The following is a 24195-nucleotide window of genomic DNA, read 5'->3' on the forward strand; positions in this document are numbered from 1 at the left end:
TTTCAGCTGTTTCTAGCATTCATTATTGCCTGCAGAAATCCAGAGGACTGCCATATTCATGCAGCCTCTACTTAATACGAAGCCATTGAGTAATGGTTTTACTATTACTGTATTTTATTTCACTAACTTGCCCTTTTTATCATCATTTCTGCCTGACAGCTATTTGGCTATAATTTGAAACATAAAAAGGACCATTGCTTTCAGAACAACATTAGGTAGATACATTTTCATGAAAAATTGGAGAAACTACTAGATTCTACACCTGAAAAAGATAATAGGTATATTATAGACAGAACAGAATCTAGATCTAAATATAAATGAGAAGTAAGTAAGTAAAATATGCTAAAGGAGTGTGGGGAAGTAACCAATCAGCTCATCTATGTGTGGCTGAAGCTTTGAAGAAAACATTAGGAATGCACCAGGAATCCAAACCCACTTTCTCAGCAATGGCTGTTTTTAAATTGCAAGTCAGAACAAGATTTGCTTTTCAGCAGCTGCCCTCAATCACTGCTTGCTCACAGCCCAAGCAGCATAATGGTATTTAAGACTTTGCCAGCCAACCAAAGCACAGCCTAAGGAACTACAGGCCTGAAGAGCATCAGGACACATTTTATGGTCGTAGACTCAGTTCACTGGGTTTGCTCACCTTACTTACTTTCCTGCTGTGGCAAACAGGTCAGATCCAATGCAACTGGACTATAAATCATCCTGTAAGGCTTCTACAGGCAACCTCAAAACACAGCTGGTTTGGACTGTGTTTTTTTCTTTCCTGTATTTTTGTTTTCCCTCAGAAGTGTTAAACAGTTGGAGCTGGCCATGCATGCTATTTACAGCATCTCAGCTTGCTGCACATTAGGGGTGGTTCCCAGGATTTCTCTCTTTTTCAGCAGCACAGCAGCTGGAGAGTGACTTTTCCTGCACCTGTGGTTTCAACATTCACCTCGCCTGCTCTGACTGGGGGCTGCCAAGTGAGAGGGGCATCCTCCAACAATCTGCTTCTCTTGTTTTGCCTGCATCCCCACGGGAAGATTTGGATCAGTGAGTTGATTTGATGGAGAGCTAATCCACAAAAGCAAAACACTGATTTCCATAAAATCAGCTGGGAAGCAGCAAGGGTGTCAGGGCACTGCTGGGCAGTGATTAGCAGGACTTCCTCTGGCAGGTCCCTGCATTTGCTGCATACTGAGTGTAACCCAGTCCCAAACCTGCTGGGAGGACAGACCATTATTCTGCTGTCACTTGTGCATCACGGCAAAGTGCTGAAGAGATGTGCTGCACTCGAAAACACATTTTGGGATTATTACCCCTGCTTTTTCTTTGATGCAGTTTTTGTTAGTGAAAAAGTGCTGTGCAGGAGGATTTTACTCATTCTAAATAATAACAACAACAACATGACAACTTCCAGAACAACCACACTCTGTGTTGGCAGAGAAGTAAGAGATCTTGTACTTTAAGAACTGTTTAAGTCATCTGTGGTACTTCTTGTCTGGCTTTCAAATATTCCCACCACCTCCAACAGGAAAAACTAAGCAGAGCTGAAAGCTATAAAGCCTTTTTATACCAGTCTTTTTCAAAGTTAAATGAAGCGCCATCAGAAAAGTAAGAAATATTTTCTAATGGTTAATCCACAGTGGGAAGTCTGGGATGGAAAACTGGACAATACAGGAAGTGCCTTGTAGGAAACAAACTGGTTTCATGTATACAGTGAACTCAAGGAAGATGGTGAGGAACATCCTGTTTTGATTTATGAATTGGGGTCAGGGTAAGAGTGGAAATATATTCTTACATCACCAAAACATGAAACAATGAGCACTTAAACCCTCTCCATAAAATTAGCATCTCTGTCATCACATTCATTCATAAACATACTTTCAATTAATGTCTCTAAAACAAAAGGAAATTAGTCCCACTGATTGCAAAGTGAGCCCACAGAGCACTGACTTTTAAAAGTCTTAAGAACACTTGAAGGTTTACACTCTATTAGCAAAACCATACATTAGTTCTAATAGTGTTAGTTGTTCTTAATTGGAAATTTTCTTCAGATAGCAATAACAATAAGGCTTTTAAGTTTCAGAACTCACAGAAGTATCAGCTGATTTCCAGGAAATCCAGTGGTTCCATAGACTGAATTTTGGCTCCTACAGTATAACAAAAATTTTATTTCAGGGCCCAGAAACAGAAAAAATGCAAGATTTAAAAGAAGTTGCTTTAAGAGAAAATTGGGGTGCCTGACTTGACTGTAAATGGGCAGATTTTCCTATTTGAGAGAAGCATTGCTTTCAGCATGAGAACTGCAGATTTGGATCATGCCTGAGCTGCAGGCACAGAGGTTTCTGCTGCATTCTTCTACCCTCATTTCCTTACTAAAAACACAGGGCATCTAATCAATGTTCTGTCCACCCACCTGCTTTGAAAACCAGTAAATAATTTTGATGGTATTCGACAGAAAATTATTTCAGAAGTTGCTATATTCCAACAGGCAAGCTGGAGGCTATGTGGCCAGGCCAAGTCATGAATATTTACCTGGTCTCCCAGGAACCAAGTCACAGAGTTTGAGTTGCCCAGCAAGTCAGCAGCAGTGAAAAACTTGTGAACTGGTGGAAGAAGCACACGACTTAGGAACAGAGATGGAAACTGAAGATGTTCTGGCATGAACAAGGACAGGAAATGCCAGAAGAAAGGACAAGATTGAGTGGTATGGCCAAGCAAGCCAAGGCTGCAGGAAATCGGCCTTCCTAGATCTGCTGTTCACAAAGTATATTTACAAACATGTTTCCTAGGCATGTCGTATTCACTATTCACCTGCTTTAAGCATCGAGGGATAGCATTAAGGAAGGGCCTATTTAATTTTACTGGGTTGCTACATGAATACCAGGGAAACTAAATTCCTGCTGGAAGCAGAGAAACATACTGCAGTTGAGCACAGCCTTTACTGTTCTACAGGACTCCACAACAGCCAAACCATGGCAGCCCCAAGCATCCACTGCCCATCCAAACACTTGCCAATACAGTAGCACCCTCTATTACATCTTCTCAGCCTCCACAGCACATTTAAAGCTGTGACCCCAGTCAAACTTACCCTGCCAAGCAGAGGGAGTCCTCTGGGGCTCAGAACTGTGTGTAAATGTCTACTCATATTCTTCTTACACAGTCTTTAGAACCCCATTGCTGCTGCCTTTGTACTCAACATTGTGGTGCCCTCCCCACAGGACTGTCTCTCCAGCTCAAGTATCAGCTCTCCTTATCTTGTGTCCACTCCTCTCCAAGTTAACTCTATTATCCCATCAAGTTCTGCCATCCTACAAATGCTGACAAAAACCATTTGTCATGTTGACTATTACACGGAAAGAAAAAGGATGCAAGACTCTAAGAAGGTTTCTGCCCCTTCCACTCCCCACACCTCCCCAATTCACCCTGGAAGAGAATGTATAGTTCTGTACACAGTATGCTATTTTCAGACTCGGCTAAGTTCACTACTCAAATCACTTTCCTGTCTCAGAAAATGAAGTCCTTCACATGATTTTTAAATAGACTTTTATGCAAAACCTAGCTCTTTGTAAAGAAGCACCCAGCCATAAATACTGCATGAGGTCTCCAGGTAGTTTAGAATGAAGGTGACCTCTGCTGTGACAAAATTAATCCATTGTAAGAAGTCATCAGCAGAAAGTATTCACCGACCTCTGGAAGAAGTTATGCTTCTGTGCTTCAAGCACAAATGGAAAAAGCTTTAGCTGGAGCAAAAGGCCAGGAGGGCAAACCTGGCTGTAAGCACCTTAATGAAGTGTGTGTTTGCATTTCTTTATGCTGCACATCAATAGCTGGACCTCTTCAATAGTGAATAAAGCCTTAAATCAAAGCCAAGCGGTCAAAGTACAATGCCTGGTCTTTAGCAGGTGTGGGTGAGGCAGAGGCACACCTTGAGATACAATGTGACCTACAGCTACTGCTGTGTGGGCCTTCAAGAACAAGGCGGGCACACTCTCCTAACATTCATGGGTTTTTAATGTGTAATTTGCACTAGTGCTGCCTTTGACCAGGGGCTAGCAATCTGTAATGTCTTGAAAACAGTGGAATTTTAAAAGCTGTACTCCACAGCTTACTGTGGCCACCTCAGTCCATCTCAAACACACATCTGATTTGAGAAATGTGCCCCTGTGGCAATTTCAAGAAGTTGCTTAGTGTAACAATGCAAAAACAAATTTTACCCTGGACATGGGGGAAATATATCACTTAGACAGAAACAAACACTTTAATAACCCCTCCAAATACAGACTCTCAGCAGACAATTTTTAGATCACCTTTAACTTCCCATAGCTATCGTACTTCACTGCACTGAACTGTCCTCTCTCCTGCACTGGTGGCATCTCTCCAGAAGTACAGCCAGATCAAAGCTGCTCAGCTTCCGCGCAACAGAATGCAAAAATCAGGATATAACCAGAAAAGCCTTGTCATTGCAGATTGTCAAGGCTGCTGTGATTAATTGTATCACTTGCAAAGTGGACCTTAAACACACATTCTTATTTCAGGGTGAATAGTTCAAAGTATATTTTATTGACACTCTTCAAACAGCCTGTTAGAGAGAAGTAATAGTACTTAAAAAGAAAGGAAAAAAGAAGATAAAAACTTGTAAAACTGCTACCTTATATTCAGTGTTAGAACTTGGAGGTATAAACAGAAGCCTGGAGCAAAAATATGAAGTATATTTCCAATCCTTCAGTGCAGAAAACCAGCAACAATGGTACTTACTCTACATTAGAAGTGTTCCCATGTTCAATTCCAGATATATGCTTCTCTTCTATATATATTTCTGATAACTTTGTACAAATAAGATGTCCAACATCTGTTCTTTAATACAAATATGTAATCTCCATGACTGAAATATTACAACAGTTTGATCAAAAGTATAGAAAAATCATTTTAATATCTTTTTTAATGGCAGCGTTTTAAAAAACCCCACCCCTGAACCCAAATGACCTTAGAATGACAAGTATTTCTTCACTGTAATAATACACTGCTCATACAACATGCAAATAATATTGCATACATGAGTCACATGAATTACAACTCAGTCTGAAGGAAATGGTGTGCACAGCCCATTCTAGCAAGTGCTAGCTGTAAAGATCATACATATCACAGAAGAAGCATTAAGTACTAGTGTATTTTTAAATAAAACACTACCAACTCAAGTATTGTCCTTGCACTAAGGACTTTAAGGCAATTAAGAGCTGGGAAGCTTCAGTTTGGCATAGCTGCATCAAGCTCTCCCCTTTCCCAGTTACAAGAATTTGTTTTCAGAGGGCCACTGATGAATTGTTGCTATACATTAATACAACTCAGTATGAAGTGATAAGTCAGTAACAAAAGTTTAATATCCCCAGTGTCACCGAGCTGATTAAATTTAAGCAACAATTTATACACCAGCTAAGTTTTCCAGCATGGATTTCTAAATTATATTATGAGAACAGAAAAAATATTCAATGTGTAACCTCTCACTGTAACAGATTTTAGGACTTGAATCTGTTCTTGGGTATTGCAGAATTTAAGGGTTCAAAACAGATCCGACAGTCAAATAATATTCAGCTTTACAAAGAATAGTTATTCGCAGTAAAAATTTGTATAAACATACACACAGTAGATCCAAGTCAACAGGCATTTCTTTATGGCTTTTTTCACTGAGGTACTGTTGTAACATCCAGCAACAGGACACAAGTGTTCTATAAACACCACATTCATAAGCTGTACCACCAACTCATGACTAGTGGTAACAGACTGCAAATCCTGCTTTGCTGCAGGACTACAGGAAAAAAAGTCTTCCCTGCTATGTGGAGTGCTCAGTGCAAGCTACAGAAAGCCTTAAAGGCAACTGGCATCAATGGGGGAAAGTTAAAATGAAAGTCTCACTCTCACTCAAAAGGAGAAAAAATACTCATGGCAGATTGAAATCTCATTCCTTTTAAGGAATTAAGAGCAAACTTAGTATTCCAAGGCAGCAAGGGCATGTAGCACAGCAGCTGTACATTAAGACTTGAAATGTGTCATTAAGCTTTTGCATCTGACCCTTGAGATAAGTGCATGCACAGGCTCAAGCAGCCAACCTGTGATCGTGACACCACACAAACCAACACTGACAAAAGGGAAGGGCCAAGCACATGACTTCTGCTTATCCAACAGCAGACAGAAAACCCCTGGTGACCACAAGAATATTGTCAATGAGAGATTTGTGAGTGCACAGTTAGTCGCCTCTTTCACTGTTTACATGTGGGGGGGGAAATGCAAGTCACAGTACTCCACCACAGTACTCAGCGTAAGGGGAAAGATGTTCTGTTATGAAAGGATGTTTGTTGCCATATGCATTTATCATTCCACCTTTATAGCAGAAAGTGTTATTTTGCTGTTTTTCTTTATTTTAACAGAGTGGCCATATGGTTACTCCAGCCAAGACTCCCATTTTTATTACATCTATGCTAAAAATATGTTTCTGCAATAAATATTGTTAGAGTGAAATGGAAGTTCAAAACACGCTCAGTTAATTACAGCAAGTAGTTCTTTCAAATCAAGGATTTTTAACCTCACAAACCCATTAAACAGGTTGCAGATGCTCAAGTTCCTTACATGAAGATACAGCACAACATTTAAAACTCAGTGCTTAGCCACATACAATCCATACTGTAACCTATACACATTATAACATATCCCCGCTTAGATCAACAAATTCATCATCCCTCTTGACCAAGTCATCTTCATCTTCTAAGTCTTTCCAGGTGCTAGTGGGTAAAGCTGGTTTGACAGACTGTCTCTGCAGTAAAGCAAATGGAAACAAGGATGACAAACGGGCAGAATTTCTCAGCATGGGAACAGAATGTACATCTCCAGAAACAGCCTGACTGCGTTCTTCATCCATTTTCACTTGCAGGCTTTGCACTTCCTCCATTAAGTCCAAAATCTTGGCAGCTGTAGCTATGGTTCCACCACCATGAAGCTGGGCCTCAGGAATCCATCGCAGGTAACGCTGTGCCCAAACTTTGATCTCGGGGCCGTCGATGCGTGGCAACAGAAGACCGTGGTAGTCAACAGGTTTGCTATGCCAGCTCTCATAAAACTCCCTTAAGCTGTTAGGGGGCTCATCTGAACAATTTATGAACTTACCAATTCTTTTACCCAGAATGTTTTTGATTAAGTGATCTGTTTCCTCCCTGAAAAATCCTCTCTTTGTGGAAGGCTTTGCCTGTGTCAGTGGCAAAGAAAGCTGCCGTTGATGCTTTAAGAGGAAAAAAAAAAGAGGAAAATACCCAGTTAAATATTAATGGAATGGGACTTCAGAAAGCAGCTTTAAGAGGAAGAAAAATAAAGTTGTACTCAGAAACTTCTTGCAAGCAATAGTCACTTGAACAATCTAGAAAAGCAGTGTCTGTGTTTAAATTGTTATTTTTCAATACATCAAGTACTTCACAGAGCATACTGAGTATTGCCAGCTTCCTTCCCTGCACTAACCAAAAGTAACACTGATAAAACAATTTTTTTTTAAAAAAGGCAAACCCTTTGCTTACATTCAAGTATTGCAAATGTCTATGTTTAGTTTAAGCTAATTGGAAATCAAAGAGCACTTCATTTACAGGTTTTTATCCAGTGGTCCCTCACTGCATCTCTGATCAATGGTGTAGATCATACTGGCAGTGTCTCACATGAGAATGCTTTATACAGGACAGAATTTAACTAACGAATTGAATTAGAAAGAAGCTGCTCCAAAAATTTTCTCCTGATTTAGTGCTACATGCCAGTAATGAGGTGGTCCATTCATCATCCTCCATACTTCAGACAGTTTTTTTGCTGTTGTTGGTCCCCCTCCCACTCCAAGTGCACACATACACTCCAGTTACACTCAGACAAAACTAGAGAGGCAATCACAAACCTATGTAATTCAGTCAGGTACTCCATGGAACAACTAAATGAACCCCCTTCAAGCACATCATTGTAACTCATCTGAATATTGAATCTCATGACTTACCAACAGACTTGCATAGAAGTATGAAGAAAAAGAATCCCTAACTTCATGGCTATGAGCTATAAAAGAGTTATTTACAACTGAGGTGGATGCAAAATGGGTTCTTAGGATCCAGGTGGGTCTGAGCTATACATGTATTTTGTCAATTTAAAAAAGTCTGCACCAATCCTTTCACTACAAGTACATTTGAAATAAAAGATGTGCAAAATATTTCTAGAATTAAAAAAACAGTTCAGCAGCATATATCTTACTTTGAACCGAGTAGTCTTCCGTTGACTTTTATCTGGTTTTGGTTTCTCTGCATAAAGAGGGTTGTTCAGAAAAGCCTGGGCCTTGGGGTCAAACTGCACAGACCAGTCCCACACGGTAAGGAATCTGAAAGGACCACTTTGTGTCTTGAGGCTTTCCCCACTCTGCCAAAACAAACAGGTCACATTTAATACTGCTAGAAGGGAATTCTGACCAAGTGAAGTTAAGAAACTGGGTTTTCAGAAAAATGCCACAGAATTGCAACAACACTCATGCTTTCTGTGTTCAATAACTGAACAACAGTGCAATCAGACTTTCACAGATGAAAATAAGTATACTCAGAAAAAAAGAAATTTTGAAAGTTGAGCAAGAGACAGACACTTGGGTTCTTTAAATACAGGGGGCCTGTTAGGATTCCAAACACCAAAAGCTATAACTGTAGTCATGCAGTGCTGCTAGCCTAGATTTTGTGTTCAACAATTTAATTCAACAGTTATCTTCACTTTTTCCTTTGGTCCCTGTGCAGCCTTGCAGAGGACACTCCCATCACTCCCAGCTTCTTAGGCTAGAGAAGAGCATGAACCAAATAAAAATCAACATTCAGGAGATGTCGGATTTTGGAAAACAACAGAATATACTATACAAGAATTTCATGGATAACTTATTCTGCCAGACAGCTGGCAGAATTCCTTGCAGGTTAAGGAGCTCAAATTTCACTGAAGGGCACTAAACATGACACTACAGTTACATATTACTGATAATGTATTCCTTCTGTCATCATGAACTCCCAAGTCCTGACCTCGACTCCCTATAGCCAAAATTGCACTTGTTCACTCTCCAAGACACTTCAACGAGTAAGGAAAAAGGTGCTGTTGGGTATTAGCTTTTCTTGAGTGTTCCTTGTTTATTGGTCAAAGTCATTCTCCAACACACTGCATCCGCAAAATACCAAATTCTTACCTTATTAGTGTCTCTTTGATGTTGAGAGTTGAAGAAGAAAGTGCTAAAAATAGGCACATAGAGGCTGTCTGACAAGACAGTTAAGTAAGTTTCTGTGAACTCAAATGCTGGAGGATACTGTTGTACCAGCTGCCAAACACAATTTAGCAGGAGCAGAAAAACAGGAGCCTAAGTAAAGAAAATATTTCATCAGCTTAAAAAAGTGAAAGTTGTTCCATCATGCAAACTATTTATTTTATAGTATTTAATGTCTCCAAATACAAATCTTAAGGCAAGAAGCCTGATTAACTAGAGAACTTCTGCATACATATTTGGCTGAAATCTGAAGAAGTATTATCTGAGCTACCCTTGGCCAATTATTGACAGAAGAGATGAGCGCTTTCTACTTTGAATTTGAAAGTTGCCACTATGCAGCCTTTTAAAGGTGGCAAAGCAAAACTAGTTTATAGCAATTCTTGATCAGAATTAGTCAGTTTACACCTATTATTTTCATTCAAATAGCAATCTGATCTAATCCCAAAGCAAGACAGTATAAAGTTCATCTCCAGATATAACAGGAATAGGCAATTAACTTGCATTATTTCTATGGATGCTACTACCATTTAACATAATTTTCAAGGGCTCAACTTTCAAAAAACGTCCAATACGGGGAAATTTTACATTTGTTCTTGTGAATAACAAAGCCATAGCTGACCTCTAAACAGCAAGAACAGTGACACTGTACAAACATCAATGCATAAAACAGAACACAAAAGATCTTCAGAGTAACTAGAACTTCTGGACTAACAGCTAAATCCCTCCTCATGCTGAGTCAGCTTATAAATAGTAAGTAAAGAAATCAATTTAAAAAATCGTACCTCCTCTTTCTCACTTTTGTGTAAGTGGTTACAGCGATCCAAAAAGCAATGTCCTCCAATTACCCACTCCTTCTGAATAAGGCTCTGAAACCCTGACTTTGTTCTGCTGTATGAATCCATCATCACTTGAACCAGACTTGAGATCACACAGCACAGATCAGTTGCACTCTCTTCTGCAAAGGAGAACAGAAACCACATTCCTTACTGAGCCATTCCTCAAACTTTATGTAAGAAAGCAAAGCATTGCCATGTTCACATAAATGAAATCATATTTCAGGATCAGAGCAGCACAGACATTTTTGCAAGTCCAAAAGAAGTTAATCCATGGTTACAAATTTATGGTTACTTACATGCTTATCCCAGGAAAGTACTTTGACAATAAAACCTGCAAGCCCCAACCTTTACTGCTGTAATTTGCCTGTGCCCTTCAGCCTCCCACAAGCACACCCTTCAGCCCAGCTATTTATCCTTATCTTTCCTGTTCTCCACACCTCTTCTCACAAGGTGTGAAACTGCCTCCTCATGCAACACACATTCTTCACCTTTCCAAAAGGTGCCTCCAGAAAACACCTCTTTCCTGTGCTAGGTTTCTCAAATGGCAATATGTGTGAAAAACCCAACTAAATTACCAATCCAAGAGTCATTTAATAGTTAACTTTAGGTTTGGTTTTACATGTGATTACTCACTCTAGGAAAATAAACATGTTTACAGAAAGCATATTCTTCCATGTATTTTTAATAAAGAGCCTGCAGAATATGCAGCACGTATGTAAAAAATATAAAGGTTATTTTACAAGGTTTTCATAAGGTTCTTTGTGTAGATATGGTTTCCCTGCCCCTTAAAGTAAAGCAAAGGGCATAGGAGACCTTAGATAAAATAAACTGGGAAACAGGAATGTTACCTCTTCTTTGTGCAAGACTCTCCTGCCAATTTATCAGCAGCTTTTTCATTCATATCCTGGAACTGTGTTTACCATTTTTTTTAATTACAGGAAGCATTTCCAGGAGTGTGAGAGATTTAGGTGTCTTACTTGAGTGCAGTATGAATTTCAGCAAGTGTCTACCATAATTATAAACTTACAGCTTAAGCTACTTCAAAATTAATTCAAATAAATCAATACATAATTTTATTTGATTAAATTCTTACCTATGAGGACAACATTTGTATGCTGGATTTCCAGACACTCAGCAACTTCTATTGCTTTCTTCAAGACTCTCCTGTTTTGGTAGAGGAAAAGCTGAGTGAAGTTTCTTATATACTTTCCCCTAGACAGGCTTAGAATGCCATACTTGAAACTTGACTAGTTCTTTAAAACACAAAACCCATGCTCAGTTTGTGTAAATGAAGAATTGCTTAGCTTCAAGACCATTTTATTTGGCCATTAACCATGCATTTTCAGTTGCTATGATACAATACTTTATTCTGGATCAACAGCAGCCATCACACACTGAAGTACTGCAATTGCTAAGAACCAGATCTTTATCCTGGAAAGAGTCAACATCACCACATTTATGTTCTAATGCACTATACAATATATTTCTTCCAAAATCTGGTTTTAAGAGGCAGAGGGAAGGATGAGCAATCAGCTCTTGTAAACACTTAGACAAATGTTATGCAGAGAACACAATGAAGACTGAGTGGAATTACAGATCCCATAAAATCAAATGTAACACTGTTTGTTTCTAGATCTTCATAAAGTTAGTTATTTTTAGCAAAGGCCCACACACAAATTAGGAGTCTTGCAATATCTTAGGTCACTAATAGAAGCTGATAGTTTATTTTTTTAAGTGCCGAGTTGTCAGATTCTTCTTTGTTCTATCATCTAGAACAAGGGATTCCTACTAACTGCAAGAGCCAAGAAAAGGCTGATCCAGGAACCAACTGGATCCAAGTATGGAAATGACCAGTCTCAAAACAACCTAAGGATAGGAACCCAGCCTGGCTTTTACTTTAAACTACTTGTAATCCTGGTTATGTCAATGAATTTCTCAACACGTATATTCTTCACTAGAACCTTTCAATAAATACACACATTTAAATTCTGAATTAACAAGTTAGTAACTATCAATATTTATTGATTGTTATTAAGACCAGAAGAGACTGGAGCTGACTGCAGAAGCACCCCATAGTAATTAGCTGATCACAGAATAAACTGACAGACAAAAGAGCTAGCACAAAGTAACAGTGAAAACAAAACTCCTCAACATTCCACTACAACAAGCCTTAAGTTAGCCAACGCCAATCCAACACTTACTCACTGTGAACTGCTGAAAGAAGAAAAGAGAACTTAAGGAACAATCAGCACAGCAGGGGGACAAAACTGAGAAGAAATGTCCTTATATAATTGGTGGGCTAACATCTTGAACACTGCACTTCATCTCATCCTAAAGGACATTACAGAAGTAGAGAATACAGAGAAGAATGGCAAGGCCAGTCAGACACAGAATAGTTTCATGCAAGAGACAAACACGATTCTTGAGTTTGGAAAGAAGGTGACAGTGCAGGATGGAAATTACTGGATCTATATTTTTGACTGGCTCTCTAAAAGAACTGTAATCAGAATGATCTGCTACTTCTCACATCCCTTAAAGTGGATAGCTTACTACAAGTCTGCACTGTTAAAAACATTGTCTCAAGTAGCAGAAATAAGATATGTAAATGGAACCATAAGTCTGTCTTAATTTTTTTTCCTACTGGAAGTAAAGAATGTGATTCAGTTTCAAGAAAACTAGCTAGAAAACCCACTACAAATGCAATTACCAATAATTTGAAACACAGAAAGCTGAAGATATAGCAAACCTGATTATTTCTAGCCAGTTTGTGCTCTCCAGTAATGAAAACCATTTCACATCAGTTGCCCAGAAATCTGTACTGTTATCTGCAAAAGAAAGCGAACAAAAGATTGGTTTGTTCACATGTACACAATGAAAATTAACAACCATCCACTGAAACACCCTTCAGTTATGAACAGGTATAAAACAACCAATGCCATGAAGTCAGCAAATCTCAATGACTATTAAAGTTGACAACTTGTAACTAAATAAGGAAGTGCAATCCTAAATATCAGCAGAGTTTTGTAGCACCACAGCCTTTTAGAAAAAGTATGTTGAAGGTTTATGGTAATCAAATCAGGTAAATAAATCTGTTAACAAAATGGAAAAGGAATAAAAGCAGTTTAATCAGATATGATGATCTACATGCTTAGCCTAAAGAGGCTGGATTTTGAAAATTACTACTATCAGAGCCAGAAACATCCATGAGTTTTACAAGTAGGTTATAAAAAAGTATGGAATGTAACACTATCTGAAAAATGTTTTAAACAGTTTTTGCTACAACTAAAAAAGGCATTAAAATACATAAATAGTGAGGCCAAGTTCAAAACCACAAACTCCTGTGAATTTCACTATGAATTTTGTAGGTTTGTTTTCAAATGCCACCTAAGTGTCCATTGCTTTTTTTTCTATCAAAGCCAGCCAACAAGTATTGGAAAGCTTTCACAAGCTGATGCAGTTAATTAAAACCAGAATAGATTACATTTCCTGCATGAGACAAACCTTGAAGCACAAGACCTACAACAGTTCTACTAGTGAGAAACCAGATACACACACTTCCCTCCTCCCCCACCCTTTCCACAACAGCGTCAGTATACGTTTCTGTAACACCTCCCAGAGTCTCTAAACACTTCCAAGTGTTTAATTCCAGCACATTTACATACACTTCTGCCTCCACTGCATCTTTCACCTACACCTCAAATGCACAGGCATATACGTGTTTTATTCCTGTAGCTGTGCTGCCTCCCTGCCTCTGCACCTCATCCTGTTCATTACACAATTTAAACTCCTCTCACAATTTCTTTTACCCTGGCCACAGAAATTAAGTCTCCACGAAAGTGGAGGATGCATCTTCAAAGCTCTGTTCCATTAGACATAGTTTTCACCAAATCCCAGCACCCTCACAGTAAAGAATTTTTTCCTAATACCTGATCTAAACCTGTCAATTTCCCCTTGCCCTATTATTTCCTGCCCTCATCTGAAGTTCTTCTCCAGTTCTCTTGTGGCCCTTTTAGGCACTGGAGGGTTCCATAAGGTCTCCCTGGAGCCTTCTCTTCTCCAGGCTGAACAATCCTAATTCTGTCTTTCCTCATGGGAGAGACCCTTCATCCCTCTGATCATTTTGGTGCCTTCTCTGGGTTCACTCCAGCAGGTCCCTGTCCCTCCTGTGCAGGACCCCAGCTCTGGGTGCAGTGCTCCAGGTGGGTCTCAGCAGAGCAGAGCAGAGGGGCAGAATCCCCTCCCTGCCCTGCTGCCCACGGGGTTCTGGATGCAGCCCAGGACACGTTTGGCTCTCTGGGCTGTGAGTGCCATGGCTGGGGCAAGTTGCCAATACCATATTAACTAGGCACATACAGAACAAAAGTAATGTTTGATGTGTTCAGCCTTTAAAAGACAGTAATAAGATAATAAATTTCTGTAAAATCTTAGTACTTCTGCAAAAGGTTACCTGAATGGTTTTCTAGGACTACAAGTGACCAGTGCTACACTCAGTGAGTACCACTAGCAAACCTTATACAAAAAACTGCAAGAACAAACACTTACTAGATTGCAGTTTCAACACATTGCCTTTCACATGAATAAAAGAATAATACAGTTACAGAAAATACACAGTATTTTCTGAGATAGGTTAAATGACTTAAATTCAAGCTTTGGCCTTTTTTCTACAGAGGACCAGTTACCAGAAATCACATAAAAAGGTAATTATTGTTAGCTCTGAAGATTCACTGTGGATTTGACAATGTATTCTAACAAAATCTTCAGTGTGAAACTCAAATACCTCATATCAAAAAGTGGAGTGGAGCTTTTTACATCTCTAGAGTTGATGTCGAAGTGTTTCATGACAGCAAAACAGTTGGAAAGTCTCAGAAGAAAGAGGTCTGAAAGCCTAGAGCACACTTTCACATGGTTCCCATTTTATTGCTTTCTAAAGGACAGAATTTAAGTAGCTTCCTATGTTTTGTGATGTGACTAGTGTGTAACAAAACCTAGGGCAAAAGTTAATTAGCATTTAGTGTCTCTACTGCAGACAGAGCCCAAAGGCTGAAAGGCTGGCCACAGAAGACTGAAAAATCTCCTCCATGAACTTCATTCCAGCTAGTGTATTCCAGCTAACACCTAAGACTCCACTCCTTCAAAAGTAATTTTCAGATACTGTGACAGCTTAGCAAGAGGTGGTTAAGTCAAAGAACTACAAACCTTCACTCACTTATGTCATCCCAGACATAAGCACAGTCTTCAGTTACATATTTTAAAATCTGCTCTTAACCACCCTCAAAATCAAGACACCAATCAAGAAAATTACTGCACTCAGGAGACACAGCACATCATTGCTATGCTTTGCTTTAAAGTCTGACTTACCTATCAAAAACAGCTGCTTAAATCTTGTGTATGCAGTCTGGATATCTTGCAGAGATGGAAGGCTGCTTGACAAGTCATCCACCTTCAGGAGCTCATAGGGAGGTTTGCTAATTGTCTTATAGATTCTAAATCAAACCATCAAGAGATTAAAGCCTTCCGCTTCACAAGTCAAATAATGCATCAACTATTATCACTGAAGACAAAGTTAATAGGCATGATTTCTCAAAGAGCTGTAATACCAGAAGATAAGACACTCTGGAAAGCTAGTGACCTCCATGCATTTTTTAATACTGTCTGGAAGCTTGCCTACAGGCTTATAACAAGATTTGATGCTTTTAACCATGACACCAATAAAATTATACTTGTGCCTATTTGTGCAGTTATGAATATTACAAGCACTACTTGATTTTTACTACTGTTTCTTTAGTATTTTGTTCACTGGACACACCAAAATCACTTTACTAGGAGGCTGCTAAAGCTGTATCCTGAAAGAAGAGATAGAAACAGCCAAACCTCCCAGCAGCAGCTTACAATTTCTCTGGACTTTTGCCAAGCAGATTCTGATACCTAGCTGCCAGGTCTTCTAATGAAACACACAAGGAAAGGAAATTATTTGGATTCAAACAAGACAATATATCCTGCACTTCCCTATATATATATCTACTTTTTTTTTCCTTGAAGGAGAGGAAAAAATACCAGGCCAGATGATGCTTTGGCTTAGACTCAGAACATTCCCTCTCATTCAGGTTCCAGAGTTCAGATGAATGTCAACATAGTAACTACGTCTGCTGTCACACTGGCCTCTATTATCAAAGCCTGGGAAAAGTTGCTCTAGCTCAGTCTTCAGAAGTGAGCCCTTGTGGACAATTCTCCAGGCAGGACAGAGTGCTTTGCTTCCTGCAGGCTGCAGCACAAAAAACTGCTTTAGCTGAAAGCTACAGGGGTCCACATCAGAAACAAGGTTACCAGACCTACAGGAAGATGCATCATATCAGAGAAGTGAGGGAAAGCAATTGCTGGCCAAATACAGTACTTCTTCCAAATGAAGTAGTAAAGAACTTATGCTGGAAGACCAGGCTCTGAACAGCTTTTTTTGAAAGATAAACTGCTAATTGTAAACATCTGCTCTGTGCCTGAGTTCAGACTATTACTGTAATGGCACTTTAACACACCCTGATGGCCAATTTGCAGATATATTTCAGACCCCAGTGATTAAACACCAGTACTGCACAGCAAAGAAAACCAGCAATACTGCTCCAAGTTCAAATGGCCACAGAGAAAGGATCAAAATATCAGATAATACCTTGTTACAGCTTACTGATAGTTTTATTTACTTTCATATCACAAAATAGCATTAAGGACAGTTCTAAGTCAGTCTTTCTCATTTCAGGGTAGAAATATTAGAGTACCTGCAGGAAAGGCCACAACTCTTTCCTATGGAAGTATAATTAATTTTATAACCAAAAGCAGCTTTATAGAGTCCAATCAAGGTCTCAAGTTTTCTGTTAGTTCTGTGTGATTAACAGGTCTCCATCTAGGAGGAACAAGGAGCCAATGTTCAGTGTACAGATTGTACATGTGTCTGATCTGAGAGAGAAGTTCTGCCCAGGACAAACAACAGGTTGAAAAAAAAAAAAAAAGCTAAAATTAAAGGGCAAAAGGTCATTGCCATAACAGTCAGACAGCTGTGCTCCTTCCCTTAAGTTAAACTTGTCACTTTTCAAACTGCTGAACTAATTCAGCTCAGTACCCCATCTGAAAAAAGTGCTGTCTCCCTTCATATCTGAAAGCTGCAGTAGGGAATTACTTAGGCTGTCTCAGACATTTTAGATCACCTTTTCTCAAGTTATTTAAGAACATGAAGTTGGCAGAGTCTTAAAAACTTAGTTTGCAAATGCATGTTTAGAGATGGAGTCTCTTACTTACAAAAAATTAAGCCATTAAACCATACAGGCTTTGCTGCTGCTATACCTAAATAACACACCACAGTTTCTACAGATTTCTCAGAAATACATCTGTATGTGCTCCCACAGAACAAGCCCTCGGTGAAGTACCCTGCACAAGTGACCAATGCCACAAGGTCAAGAGCTTAAGCATACATTCCACTACAGCAAGCTACTTTCAGATACAGAACTTGTTTCCTGATGTGTGAAAGCTTAAAAGACATAGCATATATGGAAAAAGAGAAGCAAGGTCCATACCAAGCAAAGTGTTGTGGACAGAATAGCTATTACTGACCCATCCAAGAAGGCTTTTTGCGTTTGTGAAGTGCTGTCATCCTGTTCTTTGGGGAATGCAGACATTTTGAGAAGAGCAGCACCATTATGGCAAGACCAACACCAAATCTGCAGAAAGACATTTACCAGGTGAGAAAAATTAGTAAATTGTCCTATACAAAGTATTTGCTCAGGTCATTGAGTGATTTCAAAATTTCACTGTGCTTTTGCTTCCTTGAATTTTTAGTGTATTTAATAACACCATCAATAGAAGCAAACTCCTAGACTTGTACCAAAATTATATGCCTGAGTACACTGTGTTACCACTTGCAAGTTTTAAGTTAGGCTTTACACAGACACAGGGAAATATAAAATGTCAGATTATGCCAAAACATTACTTTCTTAACTTCCCTCACAGGTAAAAAAAATTTGATCGAAAAGTCTATGGCCAAATTATACTGGAATGTATGCCACAGCAAGACAGAACATATAAGTAACATATATATATATCTCCATCAGTTTCTCCATGCAGATGGTAGGCTTTTCTAATAGCTCATCCTTGAGATAACTCACAATAGATGCACTGGTGTTTTTCCATGTGAACTATGCTCAAAGAGTAATCTAGGCACATGAAATAAAGTATTAAACACTCCACAGCTGAATCAGGTTGCATGGTCACAGGTATTTCTTGTGGCAAATCAGTCCTCAAAGCTTCTTACTTCCCTTTACACAAAGTTTCCTCATTCATACTTACTCCTTGAAGTTCTCAAGATGATCTGTATATTTGCATTGACACAGGGAATAAGAATACTTTTCATCAGGGATATTACACAAATAAAATCAGAAGTTGAAGTTCTGCCACCAATTTACAGTTACCAAGAGGTGCACCTTACAAAGACACAGAAACCTCGCAATCATCAAGAGTGGAAAAACTACTATACTGTCCTTCCACTGCCTTCTCAAACCAATTTAATATGGTCCAGCTATCTTGACACTAGCTTTACAGAAAGAGTTTGGAAATAATTAGAAGAGTTCTACAAGGCCTCTGAACAGTGGACAGCTACAGATATTGTCATCTATCTGGACATCTGTAAGACCTTTAACATGATCCCCTACAACAACCTTCTCTCAAAATTGGGGAGATAAAGATTTGATAGATTAACTGTTAAGTGATGAGGAATTGGTTGAATGGCCACATCCAGAGTAGTGGTCAATGTCTCAATGTCCAGATGGAGATCAGTGATGAGTGGTGTCCCTCAGGGGTCTGTATTAGGACCAGGATTATTTAATACCTTCATCTATGACACAGTCAGTAATAGTAAATGCACCACCGACAAATTGCCAGACAACACCGAGCTGAGGTGATTTGACACACCTGAAGGACAGGATGCCATCCAGAGGGACCTGGACAAGTTGGAGAAGTGGCCCAGGGGAATCTCATGAGGTTTAAAAAGTGCTGGTGCTGCACCTGAGTCAGATCAGCCCCATATATCAGCACAGGCTGGCATGAACAGACCCAGAGCAGCCCTGCCCAGAAGGACTTGGGGGTGCTGTGGGTGAGAGGCTGGACATGCCCCAGCCATGGCACTCACAGCCCAGAGAGCCAAACGTGTCCTGGGCTGCATCCAGAGCCCCGTGGGCAGCAGGGCAGGGAGGGGATTCTGCCCCTCTGCTCTGCTGAGACCCACCTGGAGCACTGCACCCAGAGCTGGGGTCCTGCACAGGAGGGACAGGGACCTGCTGGAGTGAGCCCAGAGGGGAGACACAAAAATGATCAGAGGGATGGAGCACCTGTTCTGTGAAGATACATTGAAGAGCTGGGGCTTCTCAGCCTGAAGAAAGCTTTGGGGAGACCTTTCTGTGGCATTTAATTACTTAAAGGGGGCATATAAGAAAGATGGGGAAAGACTTTTTAATAAGTCTTTCTGTGCTAGGACAAGGGGTAATTGTTTGAAACCCAAAACAGGGTAGATTTAGAACTACATATGTGGCACACGGAGGGTGCTGGAACACTGGATGGAACAGGATGCCCACAAAAGTGGTACATGCCCCAGAAACAATCAAGGCCCTGTTGGACAGAGTTCTGCACAACCTGATCTTGGAGAAAATGTTTCAGCTCAATCCAGAGGGGGGATTAGACTAGATGATATTTAAAGGGCCAAATTATTCAACAATTCTATGAACACAAGATGGAATAAAAAATCCCAAGCACTTCTGTTTCTATGTAAGAGCCAGGATAACAGGTCTCTGACTCTCTGAGAAAAAGTGAACCAAACTACTTTGACCTCTAGACAGGACAGTACAGTACTATCTCCTCCATGTACCAATTAACTTAAGAGCACAAAACAAACATGGTTTTCCTTAGCAAATTTAATGGACACACAGCAACTAAGGTAAGACCTCACAAGTGAGATTACTTTGCTCCTTGTTTCCATTTTCTCTGTCTTACTGGCTCTTGAACTACAAGGCAGGAAGCCAAACCCAGCTTGCTACAGGCTGCAAAAGAGTACATATTTAACTTCATTTTCTGTTGGACTGGTAGAACTAGTTCTTCAGTTGGGCTACCTGATTTTGTAAAAATGTAGCCATAGCACTTACCAAAACCCAAGCCAGGTAACTGGAGGTGTTCAGCTACACCTTTCATGCACCATCTTCACCTCAATATCAAAATAACATTTCAAGGCCTACATCTTCCCCAAGCCAGATGCCACTCAGCACAGTCTCATGAAAAACAGACTGATGGCAGACAAGCTAGCAATACTTGTAGGCAATAAGACATTAGTAAATGGGAAATGTGAACAGTAAATATATATTTTGTTGTTATATATATGTCATATGTTTTGCTATATATTACACTGCTCATAGTGAACACAGTGAAAGTAGCCAGCAAAATACAGAATGTAACAAACATCTGTTTCTTTTCTGTAGATGACCAGGTATACATGTAAACTCTTAAATAAAAGTTCTGAAAACAACATGCAGTAACATCTGCAGTGTTAATTGAAATTCCACCTTTTCAGTAAGAGTCTTACCCTCAGCCATGCACATATACTCACAGGAATGCCTCTGCCGTCATACTTCAAGATATTTTCTTCAGAAATGCACATGGGAACAACAAAATATAAAGGCAGCCTAAGACAACAAAGAAGAGTTTCTCGGTCTCAAAAATTAAACAAATGGACAATCTCCAAGCTCCTTTTAATGATAGTGAGTGCTTTAGCTCTAATTCTAATTACAAATTCACCTTGCTACAATAATCTTTTCTACTAGATAATTCTATTGTCTGCAAAGCTGTCCCTTTATTTTCAGCTGAATAAGGCTTTCTTCCCCAATCTGAGGTCTTAACTATTTTCATTGCAATACTCCCCTGCCTTTGTAAAGGTGCAATTAATTGTAACCTCTAAGATTGATTGCTAAGACCACCTTGATTCTGTCATACTTTGCTGTTTTAAAGGATACCCTTGCAGTATTAAATGACTAGTTCTGTTTCCACTGCCTCTTAAGCAGTTCATGTCCTAATTCAGGAATGCCATTTAATGTATCAAGGATTTCCAGTATCAAGCAACACTATTTATGGTCAAGGCCCAGAGAAGCAACAAAGGTAAGTACTTAAACTCAATTTGGGTCTCCCAAGACAGAGTTCTTGAATAAATAGTTAAGACTATGAATACTAATTTTCAAGCTCTGTGAAATCCTTCAAAATTTGACTATAAAACTACAGTAGGACCAAACAATGCCTTTTATACATCCTAAAGGGCTCACCAATAAATGCTTCTCAGCTAAACTGGTGGCCAAACTCAGCTAAACTTAGTTGACCTCCTCCTAAAGGCAACACAACTTAACTTCCACAGCGTATTTTGGAGATTTACTTTACACCAGTTACCTTTTCTTCACCCAGCCCCCTTGCAATTAAAACAGTGGAAAATCTCCAGTGCATGTAATTTGAAATTTTATTACAGTAAAGGTACAGGACTGAGAAAGTGTCATCCTAATGAGCATGACAGAAGTGTAGGTCCCAGATATACATATTTTCTATTCTCCACTCCTAGATACACTCAAGATTTGACCAAGGTCCTGAGTAGTCTGAACCTAATGCTGAAGTTAACCGTGCTTGAACCGGGGTTGTGCAGGATCACCTCCTGAGATTACAAACCAAACTATTCCAATAATGAAAATGAAACCCAGATCCTAATAAAAGCCCAGAAAACCTGTATAGTCCCCAGCATCAAAGGTAGTACTGATTTTCACAAGTCCAAAATTCACTATTAACTAGGGCAAGCTTACTTTTCAGAGACTCTGTAGCCTTCATTGGTGGTCACTGCTTTGTATTTCACATTCCCTTTGGTCCGCTCCAATTCATCACGCCAGTCCTCGAGGGTCTCAAACATCACAGTTTGGTTTCTCCCATCTGTCAGATATTAACAATATTAACTTTGCAGACTGTCAGGAACTCTAACACAAAAGTAATCCTAAGTAAACCTGTTAGTTACCATTAAGGTAAGCATGCAGACCCTCTTGTGAACAGAAAGTCTTGATCAAAGACAAAATTCCTTTGTACACCACACTGCCTCTGTCTGATCTTTAACAGCAACATTCTGTCAAATACTGCTCTGTGACTAATAACTTCAGGAACAGCTTCTCCTGCAGAAACTAATTAGTTGTTATAGAACTTCCATACAGTTGGGGCTGTCCTCACACCCAGCCTAAAACGCAGAACACTATGCAGCAAATACAACTTTATACTAATGCATCTGACTGGTATCTAATCCTTTAGTTTAAAAGCAGAATTAATAATCATACCAAAAACCTTTCTATAAAAATTTCACATATTGCATTTCATTTAAAGTTCACTTTTATTTTCTCATGAATTGTTTTCCATTGAATTGAACATCTCAGGCACTCAGCAAGAGCAGAAAATTAATTGCAGCAATTCAGCCTCAATACTTTCAACTGAGAATCTTCCCTGTAATTCTACTTACTCACCTCAGAAACAGTTAAGACAGCAGCTTGATTTAGCCTCAAATCTTGTATAATAGCCATAACATTTATGGAGTAATGTCAGTTGTTTTAAGCACACATCCTAATTTAATAACATTCTGCAACATCAGCTAACACTGAAATACCAAACACAACTATAGTTTCCATGGAAAATACACAGGCAACTTGAAACTTGCCACTCTAAGAAGATAATGGAGACAAAAAATTTACAGCTCGGAACAAAATATTATTGATGAGCTCTTTGAGACAAGATTTTAGAGGTATCAGACTGTGAGAGGCATGAAAACCAATTTCTACAGTCTATTTGGCTTATCCTGTAATAATTTCATGAAGAATGACACTGAGCCACTTACTACTGAAAACAGCTATTAAAATAGGAAAGAATTGTGGGACAGCACTTCCATGTTGCTTTAAAGAATAAGCTCCTCTCAGGCTCAGTCTCTACCTGGAAAAGCTTGCAGTCTTTCCATTGTTTGTAGCTGAAACAGAACACCAGTTTCAGGTGAAGCCTGCAGGAACTCCCTGAGCCAGCAATGTGTCCTTCCCTGCAGCAAACAGTCCTGGGCTGCCTTAGCAAAGCCATTGTGCTCCTGCTGCACAAAGCCACCACTGCTGTCAGCTGCAGAGCTGTGCCCAGTGCTGGGCACCCCTGTGAAGGCTCCTAGACCAGGCCCAGTGAAAGCCCTGTGATCATTAAAGGGCTCAAAGCACCTGATATGAGCAGAGACAGAGCTGGGATCAATCAGAAAAGAGGGCTCAGCAGGGACCAATCTCCCTGTGAGTATAAACACTGCAGGTGGAACATGGGAGGACAGTACAGAAGGTGGATCCAGACTCAATGACTTGACAAGAGGCAATTATGCACAAGCTGAACTACAGCAAATCCCACTTACACATAACAGTAATGTTTTTCACTACCAGGAGGGTCAAACAATGAAACTGACTGTCCAGAAAGGCTGTGAAGTCTCAATACTTGGAGATAGTCAAAACCCAACTGGACATGACCAAGCTTGGTGCAGTTAACCCTGCTGTGAAGAAGGGTATATGGACAAGAACATGACTAGATAATCTCCAGAGGCTTCCTCTAACCTCAAGTATCCTGAAGTTCCTTGACATATTTTGGTATGATTAATACCTTGCATACATCAAAACCTCCCTCTGTGAAAGGAATTGGTGTTGCTGGTGCACTAAGGGTCAGGCTCCTAATTCAAAACAGCACTATTTTTTCAGCTGAAGTCTGAATTACAGAACGCTACAAAGTGCAATGACAATTTTTTACCCACAATTTTGCAGCCTAATGTATTATTCAGCCAACTTTGATCAAGTGGGAAGATTATGTAATAAGTCAGATATAAGAGGAAGTCAGATGCTTTGCAAACCTATGCTTTTTTTGCAATTGCCTGGAAGAAGCGTATTGCTTGCAAATAAGAGCAAAAGGGGAAACACTTTCTCATGGGATGCCACTGCAAATGCAGTAATTTCAGAATTAAGAGCAGGAAGT

At 39.6% G+C, this 24195-nt stretch overlaps 1 protein-coding gene across 2 annotated transcripts in view; it reads right to left on the reverse strand.

The window, feature by feature from the left end:
• Nucleotides 1-4530: 4530 nt before the first annotated feature.
• The window catches only part of MTMR12 (myotubularin related protein 12), a 32537-nt gene continuing 12872 nt past the window's right edge, over nucleotides 4531-24195 (reverse strand). For both annotated transcript variants that reach the window (XM_033085834.2, XM_033085835.2), the window contains exons 7-16: nucleotides 21981-22104; nucleotides 20753-20828; nucleotides 17719-17825; nucleotides 15481-15605; nucleotides 12869-12947; nucleotides 11216-11286; nucleotides 10069-10241; nucleotides 9212-9379; nucleotides 8254-8415; nucleotides 4531-7258 (exon numbers count right to left, since the gene is read on the reverse strand). In XM_033085834.2, coding sequence (XP_032941725.1) covers nucleotides 6683-7258; nucleotides 8254-8415; nucleotides 9212-9379; nucleotides 10069-10241; nucleotides 11216-11286; nucleotides 12869-12947; nucleotides 15481-15605; nucleotides 17719-17825; nucleotides 20753-20828; nucleotides 21981-22104 — 1661 coding nt within the window. In that variant the 3' untranslated portion in view covers nucleotides 4531-6682. The remainder of the gene's footprint in view (nucleotides 7259-8253; nucleotides 8416-9211; nucleotides 9380-10068; nucleotides 10242-11215; nucleotides 11287-12868; nucleotides 12948-15480; nucleotides 15606-17718; nucleotides 17826-20752; nucleotides 20829-21980; nucleotides 22105-24195) is intronic.

This window comes from Catharus ustulatus, chromosome Z, assembly GCF_009819885.2.
Source record: "Catharus ustulatus isolate bCatUst1 chromosome Z, bCatUst1.pri.v2, whole genome shotgun sequence".
In the NCBI taxonomy this organism is placed as follows: Eukaryota; Metazoa; Chordata; class Aves; order Passeriformes; family Turdidae; genus Catharus; species Catharus ustulatus.